At 40.7% G+C, this 21669-nt stretch overlaps 1 protein-coding gene across 14 annotated transcripts in view; it reads left to right on the top strand.

Moving 5' to 3' along the window:
• The window catches only part of USP54 (ubiquitin specific peptidase 54), a 141843-nt gene that overhangs the window by 108499 nt on the left and 11675 nt on the right, over positions 1-21669 (top strand). For 11 of the 14 annotated variants that reach the window (XR_008685801.1, XM_055425447.2, XM_088841980.1 and 8 more), the window contains 8 exons: positions 319-450; positions 619-999; positions 1263-1494; positions 2395-2528; positions 5751-5918; positions 8326-8445; positions 9360-9555; positions 11354-12741. Coding sequence is in view for 13 of the 14 variants with exons in the window: in XM_055425447.2 (XP_055281422.2) it covers positions 319-450; positions 619-999; positions 1263-1494; positions 2395-2528; positions 5751-5918; positions 8326-8445; positions 9360-9555; positions 11354-12741 (2751 nt within the window). In the remaining variant the exon portion in view is untranslated. The remainder of the gene's footprint in view (positions 1-318; positions 451-618; positions 1000-1262; positions 1495-2394; positions 2529-5750; positions 5919-8325; positions 8446-9359; positions 9556-11353; positions 12742-21669) is intronic. The other 3 variants (XM_088841986.1, XM_088841990.1, XM_088841988.1) reach the window with 2 other exon arrangements.

Below are 21669 nucleotides of genomic sequence, written 5' to 3'. Positions count from 1 at the left end.
AAAACTTTTGCTTTTTAAAAACTACCAAGTAATGTATCCTTCGGAGTCACCGGGAAGGATTATGAGGGCGATTGAGACTAGTCATTGCTCAGGAGACACTGTAAATTTGGAAATTCCTAATAAATACTTGAGCTTTTCTGCCTTTGTCTACTGAGAGATTCCTGCTGCACTTAAATCAGATACATAGTTTTGGCCTCTACAGCTTCTGATCCCCTAAGTTTGGTGATGCTGCCATGAATCCCAAAGGGAGAGTAGGTTCTCAAATGGATGGAGGTCAGTCTCAGATACCAACTTACCCTCATTTCCTGTTTTCTTCAGGACACCTGACTGATAGTGAATGTAATCAGAAACTCCCATCCAAGAAAGGATCATTGATAGAGCGCAAGAGGAGCTCTGGCCGGGTCAGGAGGAAAGGCGATGAGTCTCAGGCCTCAGGGTACCACAGTGAAGGCAAGCCCCCCTGCATAGCTTCTCTTTCTTTCTTTACTCTGTCTCGCTTTTGTCACACTTCAGCCTGTGGCTTCTCTCTGCTCAAAGGCCTTTCTTTTTCGACTCTGGGATCTGGGTATCCATGATGGCTTTAAATGTTTATCGTTGTTTCATTCTTTGTGTTTTTAGGAGAAACACTGAAAGAGAAGCAGGCTCCTAGGAATGCCTCCAAATCATCCATCAGCACCAATAGGCTAAGGGATTTTAAAGAGACAGTCAGCAATATGATCCATAATAGACCATCCCTGGCTTCTCAGACCACCCTAGGACCTCCTTGTGTAGGGAGGGGAGGAGAACAGACCGACAAAAAACCTCCTCGGAGCCTGCCTTTACACTCCCGTGACTGGGAAGTAGAAAGTACCAGCAGCGAGTCAAAATCCAGTTCTTCTAGCAAATATCGTCCAACATGGAGACCCAAACGGGAGTCTCTGAATATTGACAGTATCTTTAGTAAGGACAAAAGGAAGCACAGTGGCTATACCCAGCTTAGCCCCTTTTCTGAAGATTCAGGTGAGAAGATAATTAGGGAAGAATTGAGCTTTTGAATAAAGTTGATTTAAATATTAAAAAAAAAAAGAAAAAGCCTGGGTTTTCTGGTAGACTTGGCAAGGTACATTTTTACCTTGAAGGGTAAAAATTTTACCCTCATGAGCGGCCTATTGTGGATATGAGCGCAATGAATGAGTCACCAGAGGGAGGGGTTAGTTCTGTCTTGATCTGAGGCAGATGCTAAATCTACCTCCCTTTCCACACTTGTCCTTTGATCGATATAGCAAAAGAATTTACACCAGATGAGTCAAGCAAGCCACCTGCTTACGACATTAAAACTGGTGGACCAAGCCTCCAGTACAAGATCTGGGGCCCAGCTCGGCCAGGCTGTCACCTTTTAGAGCAACACCCTCGCTTAATCCAGCGAATGGAATCTGGCTATGAGAGCAGTGAGAGGAACAGCAGCAGCCCTGTCAGCCTGGATGCAGCCCTGCCTGAGAGCTCAAGTGTCAGCAGGTATTGTTTGGCCTTTGAATAGCTGTATTGTTCTTCACAGAAATGTAAGCCACCAAGAGGCTTCTTAACTCACACAACTGAAGAGTTGCACTGTCTTACCCTCTTGTGGGCAAGCAAACTGCTCCATCAATTTCTGTGGCAACAGCACCCTCTGCTGGGGGAAGAAGCAAAGGCATTTGAGAAATTGGAGACAACTTTTTTAAAGTATTATGTAAAATAATTGGTAAACTTTTAATAAAAGAATGAGTTAGTGAATTAAAACTTGTATATGATCAGAGTGAAAATCCAGTTGTTATTTATTCCTGCGTTTTATTTTACTATTTTTTTTTTTAGGTTCACCGGGAATTCTATGTCTTGTGAAGCCAATGATATTCATTCCATAAGATAATGATGACAGTTTAATAGTGGTCATTGCACCTTGTCCATAAAACCCATTTGCTTTATATATTTCAGATCTCCATACATTGTTTTTTTACTGAGTTGCCTCAGAGACAAGTTTGCTAACAGTATAGTTGCTTTGAAAGGAGTGACATCATCTACAAGATTGATAACTGTATCATACTTTCCCACTGCTCTTCCCTGACCTCGACCCCGTTCAGTTTTATACATGCAAAGAGGCTATAAAAGTGTAGGAAAGAGGAAGGCAATCTGTATGAGAACATTTGTTTATTAATTCATTAAGTAAATTTTGTGCCAGACACACACAAAATGTGAAAGAGGTGAGATAAAATGGGGGAACGAATGGGTGTTTTGATATTCAGAAATAGTTTAGCAGATGTTTTTATATTAGTTTGGTGCTTTGGGATTTTGTTGTTGCTTTTGGAGGGAATTTGGTCCTATGAATGTTGCTATTTACCAGCGTTCTGATGCTTTTCCTCGCCTCTGGTTTCTGTTTTGAAGGGATCCAAGTGCTAAGAGGTCAGCAGGGTTGGCCCCTTCCTGGCGTCACATCCCTAAGTCTCACAGTAGCAGCATCCTGGAGGCAGACTCCGCCGTGTCCAGGAGTGGCTGGATGAAGAACCAGCCCCTTTCAGGTAAGTTGAAGGACATTGGATTTGGAGAGCTGAATTTCACTGCCACTTCTGTCTGGGAAACAGCCTAATCTGAGGACATTTGAAATAAGAGGGCAGTTGCACTTTGTTTCACCAGAACGTGAATATGAAGGCGTTTGATCTGCTCTCTCCAGGTTTATCTTTTTCATTGTTGTCCTATCACAGCTCGCCTGCTTGCTCCTTTCCTTCTGGTGGAAGCAAGAAGGAACAGAAATATGGTGAACAGTGTCAGGAGCACCTGCTTTCCTCAGAAGAATAAGTCCTGGGGCTTTCCTCTGTATAGAGGCATCCTCTTGGGAATGGGCTTTTTATTGTTTAGTTCTCTGAACTGAGATAACAAGGGGGACATGTAGACTATAGACAAAATTGGGAAATGAGCAGGTCAGAGCTACCCTTACCCTGCCTCTCTATCCTGCCTAGTATCCCTGCTTTGTTTTTCCTTCTTGAACGTGCCGTGTCCCTCCTTCTCCAAAGAAGCTCCAAAGGGATGATCTGACTCACACTAGATGTACGTGACTGGAAATGGGTGAAAATGTGCTTTCTTTAAGAGAAGCTAGTATTTTCACAAGTCAAAGCTTAAAGATAAAGGATTATTGGAATTTTAGGCATGATACACCAAGCATAGAGATTTGAGGTAGTCATAGATTTTATATCCTATTTACATTCTTCTCACAACACACATATATACTTAGAGTGCATATTCAAATAAGCAAAATAAATAGATCCTTACTTAGAGCAGAAAATCGAGGTGATAACTATATAGGTCTCCCCAAGATGGAGACTTTTTGTGATTTTTGAGGAAAGAGATAGCATATTAAAAAGCAGAGACATTACTTTGCCAACCAAGGTCCGTCTAGTCAAGGCTATGGTTTTTCCTGTGAAGAAAGCTGATTGCCGAAGAATTGATGCTTTTGAACTGTGGTGCTGGAGAAGACTGTTCAGAATCCCTTGGACTGCACGGAGATCCAACCAGTCCATTCTAAAGGAGATCAATCCTGGGTGTTCATTGGAAGGACTGATGCTAAAGCTGAAACTGCAATACTTTGGCCACCTCATACGATGAGTTGACTCACTAGAAAAGACTCTAATGCTAGGAGGAATTGGGGGCGGGAGGAGACGGGGACGACAGAGAATGAGATGGTTGGATGGCATCACCGACTCTATGGACATGAGTTTGAGTGAACTCCGGGAGTTGGTGATGGACAGGGAGGCCTGGCGTGCTGTGATTCATGGGGTCGCAAAGTGTCGGACACGACTGAGCGACTGAACTGACTGACTGACTGAATATGTATTCAGTATTGTTTAGTCAGCTGAGGATTTCTGGGATCCGCTTGTCTAACTTAGAAATCAACCTTCTCTGAAAGATGTGTTTCATCATGGCCCTTTTTTTCTAGTATGTTAGATGAATTGGGAGTCGCATGTGTGGCAGAAGTTTAATTATGGCCTGATTTAATGAGCATCTGAATATAGATTTGTGGCCAGCTCACTAGGGAGATGAGGACAGAATACTCCATGGCAAACTGTCGGGATGAGACCAAGAACTTGACTGGTTTGACAACCAGTTCTCTTAATGACCACGGAAAGTTCCTAGAGGTGGCTGGAAGTGTGATATGTAGCAGAAATAAAAAGGTGTGAATTCTTTCAAGGTATGAGTGAGGGGCATAGACTGCTAACATCTGGCAAAGCAGAACAATGCATGTAGGGGCAGATGATCTCTGAAATTCTGGGCTAGAGTAGGTTACAGTTAGAAACCCATGAAAGAAATTTATTCTTCCTAATGAAATTATAGGTTTAGTTTATTTCTCACATTCTGTCTCATATTGACTAACATGGCTTTGAGAAAGCTGTGCTCTTACTTTAGCCTGTTCTCCCTTCCCTTTTCTTTAACAGCCAATAGCTTTTCAGCACACTAAAGACTGAATCTCATGACTTCACTGATAGCCCTAATTCTAGACTAGCTGTATAGAATTCACCAACTGGATTCCTCAACTTGTAAAAGATATTTGGCAAGGAGTTAGAATAAATTCCTTATACACTATACTACACTACCATCCTCCTTGTATAGTAAACTCTATTTTTTTAATCTGGTGACTGATCACCCTTTTAAAAATTTACAGAGGTTGACACAAGTCCAACAATTTGGTAACTTGCCCTGTGCCTCTTCAATTTGAAGGAACCAGTGTTACCATTATGGTTTATATCTTTCTACATCTCTTTCTGTGCTTTGTATTCTATGTACAAGTATAACGATAAGTTTATTGTAGTTGTTGTTTAGTTGCTAAGTTGTGTCCAACTCTTTCGTGACCCTATGGACTGTAGCCCACTAGGCTCCTCTGGCCATGGAATTTCCCAGGCAAGAATACTGGAGTGGATTGCCATTTCCTTCTCCAGGGGATCTTTTCGACCCAGGGATCAAACCCAAGTCTCCTGCATTGGCAGGTGGCTTCTTTACCACTGACCCACCTGGGAACCCCTAAATAAACTTATTACTACCATTTAAAAATAAATAAAAGGAAGCTATACTATAAATATTATTATGTTACTTGGCTTTTCACTTAATATATCATGGATATCCTTTTAGATCTATTTGATTCCATCTATGAACACTGATAAAATTAAGGTTTATTACTATGGATATTTTTCAAACTCATTTGGAAGGTGGTGGAAATTAAGGGAGAGAAATTGACTTGCTTAAAACTTCCTGGTGAGTCAGTGGCAATAGAGAATGCTCCTTAATAGTTAAAAGCTTGGATTATGAATTTAAACTATTTGACTTTAATTCAGCTTTACCATTTGCCATCTTTGTTATTTTGGGGTAGTTATTTATTGTCTTTGTGACTCAGTTTCTTCATTCTTAAGATGTGGGCAATAATAGTATCTACCTCACATACTGTTGTGAGAATTACATGAAATAATACAGGTAAAAGTGCTTGCAACTATGCCTGTCACATAGTAATACTCAACAAATGTTAGTTGTTATGTTGTTATTTCTGTTACAAAGCGCTCAATAAATATCACTATTATTATTATTCATGTCCCAGGCCTCATCCTGAATCTGATATGGAAAACACTACCCAAATTTTCATTCCAAACTTAAGCCAAGAGTTCTAAAGAAAAAGCAGTGTGGTGACCATGAATATAGCAGGTGCTTAGTCTTGGTTATGGGAAAGTGGCGATTTCTCTTCTCCTTTGCTTGTATTCCAGGTGGGGAGATATCTTCCAAAACTGAACTGGATGAATTGCAGGAAGAAGTGGCCAGAAGGGCACAGGAACAGGAACTTCGAAGGAAACGAGAGAAGGAATTAGAGGCAGCTAAAGGGTTTAACCCTCATCCCAGCCGCTTCATGGACTTGGATGAACTGCAGAATCAGGGTAATTGTTGTGAGCATTAGGTCATTAGGTTGTGGGTGATGGGGACAGAGAGGGGGAAGGAAAAAGGTATTTGAGCTCATAAATTATGTCTTTTCTTTAGCAGAGTTATATTTTATGTTAATTTAGCCATTTCAGTGAGAACTAAAGTAGGAGGTAACAAGTCTGTTGGTTAGAGACAGGCACTGGTTTGGGGCCTGTCTGTTAAAAGCTTATAGATTAGAGATAGTATATTGTTCATGGAAAGTATTTCTGATGAGCAGTTATAGAAGGTGTAAATTAAACTACTCACAGTTCAGAAACAGCAGAAAAAGGCAATGAGCGAACCACACTGACTGTGAGGGAAATTCTTCTTGCTCAGCAGAAAAATGCCCTTGAGATTTCCTACCTGGAGCTTCAGGGAAGTGGATCTACCAAGGAGGTTCTAAGAACAAGAGGCTGACTGCCTTTTCGTCTCTGATGGTTCATTTTCCAATCTCACACAGTTTTCCTGGCCTTCATTTCAGCTGCTCTGGCTGCCCCAAATTAGTTACTGTTTTTTTCTTCAGTTGCTTTAAGATGTCATTTTACACCAGCAGAGACTAGCCTTCAAAATAAGAGTTTAAAAAGGCTGAGGTATCTATTTTAAATAGGCCCTAAAACCTATATCTCTGTTTGTCTGTGAAATAAATTTATTGTTCAGAACCTCCAGCCAGATATAGCAGATTGTGCTAAAGCAGTGTAAAGAACAGGAGCCTGGGCTGTTTTGGGTGACTGCTTTCTTTTGCTCACTTCTTTCTTCTCATCAACACTCAGAGAAACTTCCTGGACTTTTTGGGGGGATCCTTTTCTCCTCTAATTCTGCTGTCTTTTGATTTAAGGCAATTGTTGCTTTATACTTCCCAGAACATTGTATTTGTCTCCAAATTAGCTTACCTTTCCTAGTTTCTTAGATATCCCTATACTTAGATAGCTTTTTCTTATTTTTTGTACTTAAGCTATATCACATTGGTGTCTCAGGTTTATGTTGCTTCTGAAAGAGGGGTCTTCTCATCTTCCTCTCTTGCCTTTCTCCCTCCTGTGTCAGTTGGGTAGTACATTAGAGTTGAGAGTGAGTCCCTCTGGTTGTATTTCACTGTCAATTCTCCAGATATTTTGGTTGGAAGAGCAAGGAATGGATTGCTAAGAATTCTGGAGGATAAGAATTAAAATTTAGTACAATGATTGACCAGCTGTAGTTTTCCTGTGTTTCTGTAGAGAACATTTTTTAATTGCTGTAGCCACCACCTCTGATTATAAAGGTTGCATAGATTCAGTTGATTTCAGATATAATGAGAAAATTTCAGACCTGTGTACCCCCTACCCCAGGGACCATAACTCTAGTGGTGGAGTAGAACCCAAATGCTACTTCCAGTCTTCCCATTGTTCTTCAAAAGTTATTAGTGAATTAGGGAGTGAATGATAGGGGTATGGAAGAGCTTTTCTTACCATGTCCAGCTGGAGGTTAATGGAGGATGGGGATATTATGGGAGAAATAATATGATTTTTTTTTCTTGTGAGCTTGTGAAACTCACCATTAATTCCAATCACAGATGAAGTTACATTACAGCTTACTACTGATTTATGGTTATGAGTGAGTAAAAGGCAGTGGGATAAATAAACTTGAGGATTCTTTTACAGAAGTTATAGTAGTTTGTCACTTTTTATCTGGCACTGTCCTTTGACTCCTGTACCTGCTTTGGCACACACTCACTTTGGGGGAGAAGGCAACATTTCATGCTCACTGTGTGGGAAGGTGACTCTTTTATGGTAGGTTTGGTGAGCAAGGGCAGGACAGAAGTAAATACTTAGCTGTGCTGATGAAAGATACATGTGTGCAAACCAAGAACAAAGATGGTTCCACTGACTTGGTAGATATATTGGAATTCGGAACTATAGAACACCTGTGCCCAAGAGGAGTACTGATTATTCGGGTGCAGGTGGCACAGAGAGGACTATGAATTAGCACAGGAAAGAAGTGTTACACGTGGCTATCCACAGAGTCATGAAGCCACTGGTGCCGTAACACAGCAGTGGAGGTCTCGGTGGAGATCTGGGGTTCTAGACACACATTGCCAAGATGTAGAACCCACCCTTCTATTATAGACAGTACTTTGTTCTTTCTTGAGGGACGTCCTAAGAGGTCTTGGAGTTGAAATATGTGGTGGGCAATGACATGCCCGTCTTTCACGGCTTCGGAAAGGACCCAGTTAAGGCAAAGAAAAATGGATGTCCTACATGTTTCAGAGAATTCTTACTAGTCATGGTCAGTTGGAATAAAGGTGGACCAGAGGCTCAGCAGTGAGGATCTATGTGCACCGAAGGGAAACAACGGTACATAGGAAAAGTTGGAACAGGTTGTTATGAAAATGAAAAGTGCTGGCCCTTTCAGGGAGGAGTGACGGCTTTGAGAGGTCCCTGCAAGAGGCAGATTCAGTGTTTGAAGAGTCGCTGCATCTGGAGCAGAAGGGAGACTGTGCTGCCGCTTTGGCTCTCTGTAACGAAGCTATCTGTAAGTAACTCTAACCGCTATGGCTATGGCACTTTTGACTAACTTCATGATAGTTATTCACTCAGATAGGATAAAAAGAACTTTTGGGTTTCATTACTCTCACTCCCCCAAACCGAGGCCCTTTAGCTATCTTTTCCTTTCAGATTTCTAAATGTGCTAGGCACTGTCACTGTGGCCTGTGGATATTTACTGGAAAAATCTCAGCAGGAGTCTACAAATGAACTATCCAGCCATACCTATCGTCTAATTCGAATAAAGTTAGGTCTCAGATGCGAGGTTAGTCTGCTCTTGCGCTAGTTACTGACTTGCGCGGTGGAGCTTAGGGCAGGAAGAAATGAATAAATTGGCTGTGGCTTCCTAGGCCTGTGACTTCTTACTGCATATTTGATTCTTTATGTTTCTCCCCTGCCTTCCTGGTATGCTGCACCATAGGGTTACAGCACGGGACTAAGAATTTGTATCTGGTTCCTAAATATGACCTACAAGAAGCTGTGTTCTATAAAGACAGATGCAGGTTTGGATCTTAGTTCTGCTGTTGGCTGTCAGGAAGGGGGAGTTGGGAGCAGAGAATGGAGACCAGAATTGGACAGGTCAGTTGCAAAGGACAATGAGAGTGGTAACATCTGAGATGGAAGCACCAATTTATCTTCTTAATTCATTTTAGTTTAGCTTTTTGTTTGTTTGATTTTTAAATTTGAATTAACCTGTTTGGCCTCCATGGCTTCCATGAATGTTCCTTATAGCCAGAGGCAGCTCTGTGCCCTGGATACCATATGCATGGTCCATGCCTTGTAGTTCTGCTGCATATTTTCAGTTTTACTGCATAACTTTGCTCATTTTTGGTTGAATTTTATTTTTTATTTTTGTTTGTATTTTTGTGTTCTGTTTCTGCTATATTTTCTTTTGCATTTTAGCTAAACTAAGACTTGCCCTGCATGGTGCCAGCTCTAGCACGCACAGCAGAGCCCTAGTCGATAAGAAGTTGCAAATCAGTATTCGAAAAGCACGGAGCCTGCAGGATCGCATGCAGCAGCAGCAATCATCTCAGCCGCCGTCGCAGCCCTCAGCCTGCCTCCCCTCACAGGGGGGAGCCCTCCCTCAGCCAACAAGGTAGTGCCTGGGAACCACTGTAGTTTATGGACGCCAGGGGAGGAAGTGACCATGGGTGCTCCATAGCCAGCTCTCATTGTCTTGGCGACTCCAGGGGAGAGAGAAGAGTCCTCTGAAAAGATTTCTTCTCTCAGGTCAGATATACAATGAAAAGCTCATCCCACTGCTGGTCCTTCTCTTAACAGTTCCTAGAAAGATATAGAAAGTATAGCATCATAAATAGACCACTTGTCCATATTTCCTGTGGGTGAGTTTGTCTCTGGACTTGTGTAATAACATGATTATTAAATTGGTACATATTATGATCTTAGACATGGCAATCTGAGTTGCATTTCACTTTGCAGTAGAAACCATGTGATTTATTTGGGGATTTCAGTGTCTCCTGTCCCTTAAGGAAGCAGAGAAAGCAGTCTTCCTTGCTCTGATTCAACGATTGAGAGGAGACACAATGATTCCCTTTGTTTTGCTTCCCTATGTTCAGGAATAGGAAAAAAGTCCCCATGGCCATTAGTATAGTTCCCACATTTTAGCCTTTGAAACTGGCTGTTACCTGGAATAGATAGAATTAAGTAAGAATTAATGTTGGCTGTTAATAAGCCTGAGTAGTTTTCAGAATATAAATATTATAAAGGAAGCTAACGTTTTTTGAATATTTGCCCAGGCAGTAAGCTAAATACTTTCATGTTTTATTTTACCTATCTCACAATAACCTTAGGAGACAGGGATTACTATTTAGTAATGGTTTATAAATAAGGAAACTCAGGCTCAGAGAGGATTAACTAAATATGATACCCAGGATTACTCAGCTAGTAAGTGGTAGAAGCATGGAGTTTCAAATCCAGGTCTTTTGGACTCCATTAGGTTTCCCTTATAAGTAATACATTCTTCACAGTGTTATAAGGGTGATAGAATTACTGTATCCACAAAAGTTTACAGTATATTATCATTGAAATTTAATGCTCCTAGCTAGGATCTTCCATTTTCTTCTTTTCTCCTATTGTTTATTCTACTAGTTGGATGCTGATTTGAGAATCTGATCAGAGATATACTTGAATGTAAGCAATTGAGGGAGCTAAACTCTTTTCAGAAATCTTAAGGCCACTTGTTATATGTGAGTAATTAAGGTTATATCTAAGTGCTTCTAATGAGATTTTCAGATCAGAAATATAAAACAGTTAGTAAGAAACCAATTAAATGCATTTAATCCCTACTTCCACTCCCAGATCTCAAGAGAGTCATCATTTGTTACTTTGGGGAAGCATCTCAGTGAATAAACACAATCAGATCCATATTGTAAGAATACACTTGAAATGGTTGATCTTTTTATTAATGCCAGGAGCCCAAATCATCCTGTACTCTGTAAATATGGCCTTCTGGTTCTTTTGGCTGATCTGCCTCTCAGGACCCTAGGTATGAGTGATCTCTAGGCTTTGCTTACCTTCTCTTGTCATCTGCATGTGGGACTAGACATTTTTGTTTTTGAATTTTTAAGTAGAGGATGATTGGAATGGGACTTTACAGGTAATGAAGAATATTGGCAAGAGCTTTGCTTACTGTGTACAACTTTGATGAGGATATTTAATCAAGAGGATTAATATTACCCGTTACTTGGGTATGAACTGACCACATGCCTTCTCTTGTGAACCTCCAATCTGTTGACTTTACTTATGCTTTTCTTTCTATTTCTTTTCACCATTCCCTCTGTGAATAGCTAGAAATGGGAAACAAATGAACAGTTCTTTTTGTAAGTAATCTTGTCAATTAAGACAGCTTATGACTGACTCTCTCTTTATTTCAGTGAACAGCCTATCCCGCTCCAAGTATTGTTAAGCCAGGAGGCCCAACTGGAACCCTACACGAATACGGAGTTTGGAGCCAGTACTTTCATTTACTCACCTGCTTCCTGCCATGAGTCACACTTGCCATTATTCCCAGAGTCATCTGCCCTGTCTGCTCCACAGCACAATTCCCCCAGTGGGTCTGCCTCGAACCTTCTTACTTCAGTTGAGGTAGACAGTGTTGACCCCTCTGTGTTCCACAGGCAGGGCTTACCTAAAACACCAGGGAGAACTGAGAAGAATTCTCATCATGGTTGGGAATCAGAGGATGAGCTGCAAAGCTGCAGGGGTGACAATAGCAGCTGCACCAGGTTCCCCCAACAAGAGGGAAGAGACACTGATCAAGAACAGCTGTTCCAAGAAAAGAGGGATCCTGCTGACTCATCCCAGGTGATGCCTTGGTCACAGCCAGTTGGAATAATAGCCACCTCTGAGAGAGGAGATGCACACAGTCTAGGCTGTGGTCCTTCAAGTTTAGCAGCTCAGCCTAGCCTTTCTCTGTACAGGGCATGCCACCCCGTAAAACCTGCTCCTTCCTCATCTGCGCTTCACTCTTCTAATACTGTACAGAAAACTAACCAATGCCTCCAAACCCAAAACCTCAAAACTCCATTGACTTCAAACATGGACCGAAGCAGCGAGGAGCCCTCTGTGCCAGAGTTTCCTACCACTAAGGGGCTTGTCCGCTCTTTGGCAGAGCAGTTCCAGAGGATGCACGGTGCCTCCACCAGGGATGGTACAGGTGCCCAGGATAGAAGTTTGCCAAATAGTCTAAGGAAGGGCTCTCCACCTTCCGACTGTAAGCCTCCTTTCCCACAGGGTCAAGGGAAAGGCCACTGGTATTGGGCAAAACAACAACCCTCTTTGGACGGTAGGAACAAACTGCCTTCCTGGGAAGAGCCTGCTAATCATCCTTCTCTTGCCATGAACTCTGGGCCTTCTAATGGTGAAGCTTCTAGGGGAGGACAGCCCAGGCTGGCAGGGTCAGGTATTTACCACGGGAAACTGTCTCAAGTGAGAGATGCTGGGCCTAAGGAGCTGGGCAGCAGTGTTGACTCGGGGACTTCCTTGCCTTTGGATTCTTGGGTGAATGTCACAAGGCTCTGTGATTCTCAGCTTAAACATGGGGTCCCTGGGCCAGGAGTGAAGTCCTCCCCTCTTGATTCCCATACCTGTGTAACCTATCCGGAAAGAAACCACATAGTTTCGCATCCACACTGGAACCAGGACACGGAGCAGGAGACCTCAGAATTGGAGTCTCTCTACCAAGCCAGTCTTCAGGTTTCTCAGTCTGGCTGTTCTGGATGTGGGCAGCAGGAAGTAGCCTGGAACCCACTGAGCCAAACAGGTAAGAATGCAACCAGGGGCAGGAGGGGTGGGGGACACAGAAAAGCTGAAGGCAGGAGGATAAGATCAGAAAGGGGGATGGTATTCTATCTAAATAATATTCTCAGCTTAGGCGGCAGCAGCAGAATTTCTGACTTTATTTATAATGACTTCATGATAAGAGCTAGACGTTTTCCTGGCTAGAGTAGAGAATGGGGGCGGAATCATCACTCACAGGCTAGTTCCCGCCTAAAGAAAGAGACCAATGGCTGCTGCAGTATACGTGCTAAGGAGTGGTTCTTAGGCCTTTGAGAGTGATTCATCATGAGACAGGGGAGGCTGAGTGGGTAAGTCATCCTTCGATGGCTTAGGAACTGAACTGATCCCAAGATCCAGCTTCTAGATCCAGCTTGCAACAAGGATGTCCACACTGAGCCAGGTCTTCAATGTAGCATTTCCAGATTGTACTGAACCAGCTATATCAGGACCTTCCCTCATCCATTCTGGAACTACCAGGTTTAGAATTTTCAAGGAGGTATACTTGTAGGGTACCTGTTCACTGACTCTTTGTGAGATTATATTGTGTGAAGAGTGAAGTCTAATGTTAAATGCAAAGTATACACATAGTTCTATAAACTGAAGACATAATTTAGGATTGATGTACTTAAGAACTCCAAAGCCTGAACTATCATCCTGTCTCCATCATTAACTGTCAGTATAAATTTGGATAAGTCATTTAATATCTAAGATTTTACCTATAAGAAAATTGGTTCAGTGATTTTCTTTTAAAGATACTTTGCAATTCTTAAAATGATACGTATGATTCTGTGAAATTGACTCAGAGAAATGTATCGTCAGTTCAGGTGGTATAGATTCTTTGCATGCTGCCAACCAACATTTAATTACAGCCAAACAAGTGTTTATTCAGAATCTTATATGTTTCCAGTAGTGTCAGAGTGGGGGTCATTACATAAATATAAGATTTGATATTAAGATATGTTTTTCTTAGGATCTTCACTTTAGACTTTGTAATAACATTTATGATCCTTAGATACATAGGAAAGAGCAGTATGGGAAGATTCTAAAGAATAAGGAAAAGTTGGAGTTTGCCTCAGTTAGATCCTGTCTAACATAACAGAGAAAGAATATACAAATGTGAAGTGTTCTAAGAATAAGAAACACATATAAAAAAATATAATGTGACTAAAATTGAACTAACCAATTGAATGTCAAACATTATAATACAAACAAAACAAAGAGTCCATATGTTACCCAGAACAGTGGTCTTCCCAGGTAGTGCTGGTGGTAAAGAACCCTCCTGCCAAGGCAGGAGATGTAAGAGACATGGGTTCAATCCCTGGGTCAGGAAGATCCCCTGGAGTAGGGCATGGCAACCCACTTCAGTATTCTTGCCTGGAGAATCTCATGAACAGAGGACCCTGGCGGGCTACAGTCCGTAGAGTTGCAAAGAGTTGGACACACTGAAGTGACTTAGCATGCACCCCAAATAGCAGCAATTTTTTTTTTTACTATAGATACTTTTGAAAATATATAAAGTAAGAAAAATCATTGATAACCCCACTCAGTAATTTCATGAGTTTACTTCTGGCTTTGGGTTGTGTCCCAGCCCTGGTTGATACACTTTTTAATAAAATTGAAGTATAGTTGATTTATGGAGTTGTATTAGTTTTAGCTTTATAGCATACAGCAAAGTGACTCAGTTCATATATTAATATATATAATGTATGTATATGCATATGTGTGTGTGTGTGTGTGTGTGTGTGTATGGAGAAGACAATGACAGCCCACTCCAGTACTCTTGCCTGGAAAATCCCATGGATGGTGGAGCCTGGTAGGCTGCAGTCCATGGGGTCGCTAAGAGTTGGACACGACTGAGCAACTTCACTTTCACTTTTCACTTTCATTCATTGGAGAAGGAAATGGCAACCCACTCCAGTGTTCTTGCCTGGAGAATCCCAGGGACGGGGGGAACCTGGTGGGCTTCCGTCTATGGGGTCGCACAGAGTCAGACACAACTGAAGCGACTTAGCAGCAGCAGCATATATATATATATGCATGCATGCTTGCTTAGTTATGTCCGACTCTTTGTGACTCCTTGGACTATAGCCCACCAGGCTCCTCCGTCCATGGAATTTTTCAGACAAGAATACTGGAGTGAATTGCCATTTCCTCCTCCAGGGGATCCTCCTGACCCAGGAATGAAACCTGCTTCTCCTACACTGCAGGCTGATTCTTTACTGCTGAGCCATTGTATACATATGTATGTTAATATATATACATATATATGTGTGTGTATTGTTTTTCAGATATTTTTTCCATTATGGGTTATTACAAAATACTATTACCTGTGATATGCAATAGGTCCTTGTTTATATATTTTCTATATAGTCGAATATATATGTTAATATATGTTAATCCCAAACCCCCTTCCCCTCTTTCCTCTTTGATAACCAAAAGTTTGGTTTCTATGTCTGTGAGTCAATTTCTGTTTTATAAATAAGTTCATCTGTATCATCTTTTTAGATTCCACATATAAGTGATGTATATTTGTCTTTCGCTGATTTACTTCACAATATAATCTATAGGTCCATCCATGTTGCTGCTGGTTTTGTTTTTCATAAATATATACTATATATTTATTTGTATTGTTTTTACCAAAAGTAGAATCATTGTATAATATGTATGTGGTTTAGTCCCATGATTTTCTCATATCCATAAGCATTTTCGCTTTGGAAAAAACTACTTTTAATGACTATAATATGCTCTACATGAATATACCATAATACATTCAACCATTGTACTCTGGTTGAATATTTACTTCCAATTTTTTGGTAATATAGCACTGGGATGAGTATCTTTATACTTAAGAGTTTGGCCACATTTCTGATAAACTCCTTAGAATAAACTTTCAGAAGGATAATAACTAATTGAAAGTTATAAACTTTAAAAAAATCTCTTGATACATACTGGCAAACTCAGGAAGATTATATTTCTGAAAGCACTGTGAAAGCATACCTACCAACCATTAATTTGTACTTGATAGTGAAAGAAAACTAATTTTTAAAATCCATTTGATGAATCAGTCCTGAAAATAACTTGTCAACCAAAGTAGGCTGTATTTTGGTTAGTCTCTTTTAAATCGAGTCTTTCAGAACTGACATGACAGAATAAAGAAGAGATAAGTGGAATAAATTGAGAAGTAGATGAAGGAAGGAAATCGAGAAGGAAAATGCTGGTTAGGGTCCATATATGATAGAATATATCTTTAGGGGAGTCCTCTTTTATTGGAAAGCATTTATTAAGCACCAAATTACTTTCTTCCCCCAGATTTATATCTACAGTTGATAAATAACACTGTGTAAGTTTAAGGTATACAGTGTGATGGTTGATACATGTGTATGTTGCAAAGTGATTACCATAATAAAGGTAGTGAACAAAACCATCACTATACCTAATTACTGTTGTGTGTGTGTGGTGAGACTATTTAATTAAGATCTATTATCTTAGCAACTTTCAGGTATATAATAACACAACATAGTTAACTATAGTCACCATGCTATACATTAGGATTCTCAGAACTTACTCATCTTATTATTGGAAATGTGTACCTTTTGACCAACATCTCTATAGTTCCCCCAACCCCTAGCTCTTGGCAACTATCATTGCATTCTGTTTCTATGAGTTTAATTCTTTTAAGACCCCACATATAAGTGTAATCGTATGTTTTTTGTCTTTCTCTGACTTATAACTTAAAAAAAAAAGCTTTATTGATATATAATTTACATACTGAACAGCTCACCTATTTAAAGTGTACAGTTCAATGGTTTTTTAGTATATTCATAGTCATCCACCCTTCACCACAATCAGTTTTAAAGTGTTTTTTCAGTATCCTAAAAAGGTGTCAGTAAACCTCTAACCTACTTTCTGTCTATAGATAACCTACCTTGAACATTTCATATAAATAGAATCATATAGTATATGGTATTTTGTCGTCAAATTGAATTTGACATGACTGTAGTTCCTGCAAGTTATGTGATCACTGCCCTTGACCTACATTCTAAATTTTATAGTATGTTGAAGTTGGTCCATATCATACTAAAAATAAAAAATAACTTTTGTTAGGAAAACTTCAAAATTATAATGAGTAAATGTTATGGTGTGCTCAGCAGTGGCCCTAGAACTGAAAAAGGTTAGTTTTCATGCCAGTCCCAAAGAAAGACAATGCCAGAGAATGTTCAAACTACCGCACAATTGCAGTCATTTCACATGCTAGCAAAGTAATGCTCAAAATTCTCCAAGCTGTGCTTCAACAGTACATAAACCGAGAACTTCCAGATGTTCGAACTGGATGTAGAAAAGGCAGAGGAACCAGAGATCAAATTGCCAACATCCGTTGGATCCTAGAAAAAGCAAGAGAATTCCAGAAAAACATCTACTTCTGCTTCATTGACTACACTAAAGCCCTTGACTGTGTGGATCACATCAAACTGTGGGAAATTCTTCAAGAAATGGGAATACCAGACCACCTTACCTGCCTCCTGAGAAACCTGTATGCATGTCAGGAAGCAACAGTTAGAACTGGACATGGAACAACAGATTGGTTCCAAATCAGGAAGGAGTACATCAAGGCTATATATTGTCACCCTGCTTATTTAACTTATATGCAGAGTACATCATGCGAAATGCCAGGCTGGATGAAGCACAAGCTGGAATCAAGATTGCTGGGAGAAATATCAATAACCTCAGATATGCAGATGACACCACCCTTACGGCAGAAAGTGAAGAACTAAAGAGCCTCTTGATGAAAGTGAAAGAGGAGCGTGAAGAAGTAGGCTTAAAACTCAACATTCAAAAACCGAAGATCATGGCATCTGGTCCCATCACTTCATGGCAAATAGATGGGGAAATGTTGGAAACAGTGAGAGACTTTTTTTGTGGGGGGCTCCAGAATCATTGCAGATCATGACTGCATCTATGAAATTAAGACATTTGCTCCTTGGAAGAAAGGCTGTGGCAAACCCAGACAGCATATTAAAAAGCAGAGACATTACTTTGCCAATAAAGGTCTGTTTAGTCACAGCTATGGTTTTTCCAGTAGTCATGTATGGATATGAGAGCTGGAGTATAAAGAAAGCTGAGTGCCCAAGAATTGATTCTTTTGAACTGTGGTATTGGAGAAGACTCTTGAGAGTCCCATGGACTGCAAGGAGATCAAACCAGGCAATCCTAAAGGAAATCAATCTTGAATATTCGTTGGAAGGACTGATGCTGAAGCTGAAGCTCTAATACTTTGGCCACCTGATGCGAAAAACAGATTTATTGGAAAAGACCCTGATACTGGGAAGGATTGAAGGCAGGAGAAGGGGATGACAGAGGATGAGATGGTTGGATAACATCACCGACTCAATGGACATGAGTTTCAGCAAGCCCTGGAAGATCGTGAAGGACAGGAAAGCCTGGCATGCCGCAGTCCACGGGGTCACAAAGAGTCGGACACAACTAAGCGACTGAACAACGAAAATAAAGTATTATGATCACCCACTTTGTACTTATCGCTAACTTCCATGGTGATTATCTTGCTCAGTTATCAACATGTGGCTGATTTTGATTTAGCAACCCTCCTCCCCTTTCCCTTCCTCACTGGATTTTTTTTTTTTTCCTTCTTTTTTTGCCTGTGCTGGGTCTTTGTTGCTGCAGGGGCTTTTCTTTAGTTGCAGTGCCCAGGTTTCTCATTGCGGTAACTTCTCTTGTTATAGCGTATGAACTATAGGGTGGGCAGGGTTCAGTAGTTGTGGGTCCCAGGCTCTAGGGCACAGGCTCAATTGTGGTGCATGGGCTTAGTTGCTCCACAGTATGTGGGATCTTCCTGGATCAGACAGTGAATCTGTGTCCCCTACAATGGCAGGCGGATTCTTCACCACTGAGCCACCAGGGAAGCCCCCTTTAGAAGCTGAACTATGATACTATTATACCTAAAAAATTAACAATAATTTCTTAATATAATATAGTAGAAATTATATAGCAACTAGCCAGTATTCATTTTTTCCAGTTGTATACTCTAAGTATAGTATTACTGTACTATATATACTACAGTATATAGTAACTAGCCAGTATTAATTTTTTTCTAGTTGTCCCACAAATGTCTTTTCACAGTTGTTCAGTCTCTAAGTTGTGTCTGACTCTTTGCAACCAGTGCACTGCAGCATGCCAGGCTTCCCTGTCCTTCACTATCTCCCAAAGTTTACTCAAACCCATGTTCATTAAGTCGGTGATGCCATCCAACCATCTCATCCTCTGTCATCCCCTTCTCCTCCTGCCTTTGATCTTTCCCAGCATCAGGGTCTTTTCTAATGAGTCTGCTCTTCACATCAGGTGGCCAAAGTATTGGAGCTTCAGCTTCAGCATCAGTCCTTCAAATGAACATTCAGGACTGATTTTCTTTAGGATTGACTGGTTTAGTCTCCTTCCTATCCAAGGGACTCACAAGAGTGTTCTCCAGCATCACAATTTGAAAGCATCAATTCTTTGGTGCTCAGTCTTCTTTATGGTCCAACTGTCACATCCATATATGACTAATGGAAAAGCCATAGCTTTGACTAGACAGGCCTTTGTCAGCAAAGTGATGTCTCTGCTTTTAATACACTCTCTAGATTTGTCATAGCTTTCCTTCCAAGGAGCAAACGTCTTTTAATTTTGTGGCTGCAGTCACTGTCTGCAGCGGTTTTGGAGCCCAAGAAAATAAAATCTGTCCCTGTTTCCACTTTTTCCCCATTTGTTTGCCATTAAGTGATGGAACCAGATGCCATGATCTTAGTTTTCTGAATGTTGAGTTTTAAGCCAGCTTTTCCGCTCTTCTTTCAACCTCATCAAGAAGCTGTCAGTTCCTTTTTACTTTCTGCCATTCAAGTGGTATCATCTGCATATTTGAGGTTGTTGGTATTTCTCCCAGCAGTCTTGATTCCAGCATGTGATTCATCCAGCCTGGCATTTCACATGAGGTACTCTGCATATAAGTTATAATAAGCAGGGTGACAATATACAGCCTTGATGTACTCCTTTCCCAATTTTGAACCAGTCAGTTGTTCCATGTCCGTTTCTGACTGTTGCTTCTTGACCCACACATAGGTTTCTCAGAAGACAAGTAACATGTTCTGGTATTTATATCTCTCTCTTTAAGAATTTTCCACAGTCTGTTGTGATCTACACAGTTAAAAGGCTTTAGTGTAGTCAATGAAGTGGATTTTTTTTTAAATTCCCTTGCTTTTTCTATGATCCAACAGGTGTTGACAATTTGATCTCTGGTTCCTCTACCTTTTCTAAATCCAGCTTGTGCATCTGGAAGTTCTTGGTTCACAAGCTACTGAAGCCTAGCTTGAAGGATTTTGAGTGTTACCTTGCCGGCATGTGAAATGAGCATGATTGTATGGTAGTTTGAACATTCTTTGGCATTGCCCTTCTTTGGAATTGGGATGAAAACTGACCTTTTCCAGTCCTGTGGCCATTGCTGGAGTTTACCAAATTTGCTGACATATTGAATATTGCATTTTAACAGAATCATCTTTTAGCATTTTAAATAGCTCAACTGGAATTCTATCACCTCCTCTAGCTTTGTTCATAGTAATGCTTCCTATGGCCCACTTCACAATCCAGAATGTCTGGCTCTAGGTAAGTAACCACACTATCGTGGTTATCTGGGTCATTAAGGCTTCTTTTGTATGGTTCTTCTGTGTATTCTTGCCACCTCTTCTTAATCTCTTCTGCTTCTTTTAGGTCCTTGTCATTCTGTCCTTTATTTTGCCCATCTTTGCATGAAATGTTCCCTTGGTATCTCCAGTTTTCTGGAGAAAATCTGTAGTTTTTTCCATTCTGTTGTTTTCCTCTATTTCTTTGCATTGTTCATTTAAGAAGTCCTTCTTAACCTCTCCTTGCTATTCTCTGGAACTCTCCCTTCAGTTGGGTATATCTTTCCCTTTCTCCCTTGCCTCTCCCTTGCCTTTCACTGCTCTTTTCTCAGCTATTTGTAAAGCCTCCTTAGACAACCACTTAGCCTTCTTGGCCTCCTACACAGTGTTATGAACCTCCGTCCATAGTTCTTCAGGCACTCTGTCTGCTAGATCTAAGCCCTTGAATCTGTTTATCAGCTCTACTTAATAACCATAAGGGATTTGGTTTAGGTCATACCTGAATGGCCTAGTGGTTTTCCCTACTTTCTTCAGTTTAAGTCTAAATTTTGCAGTAAGGAGCTCGTGATGTGAGGCACAGTCAACTCCAGGTCTTATTTTTGCTGACTGTATGGAGCTTCTCCATCTATAGCTGCAAAGAATTGTAATCAATCTGATTTTGATATTGACCATCTGGTGATATCCATGTGTAGAGTCATCTCTTGTATTGTTGGAAGAGAGTGTTTGTTATGACCAATGTTTCTCCTGACAGAACTCTGTTAGCCTTTGCCCTGGTTCATTTTGTATTCCACGGGCAAACTTGCCTGTTCTTCCAGGTATTGTTTGACTTCCTACTTTTGCATTCCAATCCCCTGTGATGTAAAGGGCATCTTTTTGGTATTAGTGCTAGGTCTTGTAGGTCTTCACAGAACCCTTCAACTTCACCTTCTTCGGCATTAGTGGTTGGGCATAGACTTTGATTACTATGATGTTGAATGATATGCCTTGAAATGAACTGAGATCATTCTGTTGTGTTTGAGACTGCACCCAAGAACTGCTTTTTGGTCTCTTTTGTTGACTATGAGGGCTACTCCATTTCTTCTAAGGGATTCTCGCCCTTAATAGTAGATACAATGGTCATCTGAATTAAATTCGTCCATTCCTTTCCATTTTAGTTCACTGATTTCTAAGACGTCAATGTTTACTCTTGCTATCTCCTGCTTGACCACATCCAGTTTACCTTGATTCATGGACCTAATATTCCAGCT

The sequence above is a fragment of the Moschus berezovskii genome, chromosome 12 (assembly GCF_049115385.1).
Source record: "Moschus berezovskii isolate FMDL1 chromosome 12, NW_MosBer_1.0, whole genome shotgun sequence".
In the NCBI taxonomy this organism is placed as follows: domain Eukaryota; kingdom Metazoa; phylum Chordata; class Mammalia; order Artiodactyla; family Moschidae; genus Moschus; species Moschus berezovskii.
This window is presented reverse-complemented; position numbering and strand designations above follow the sequence as displayed.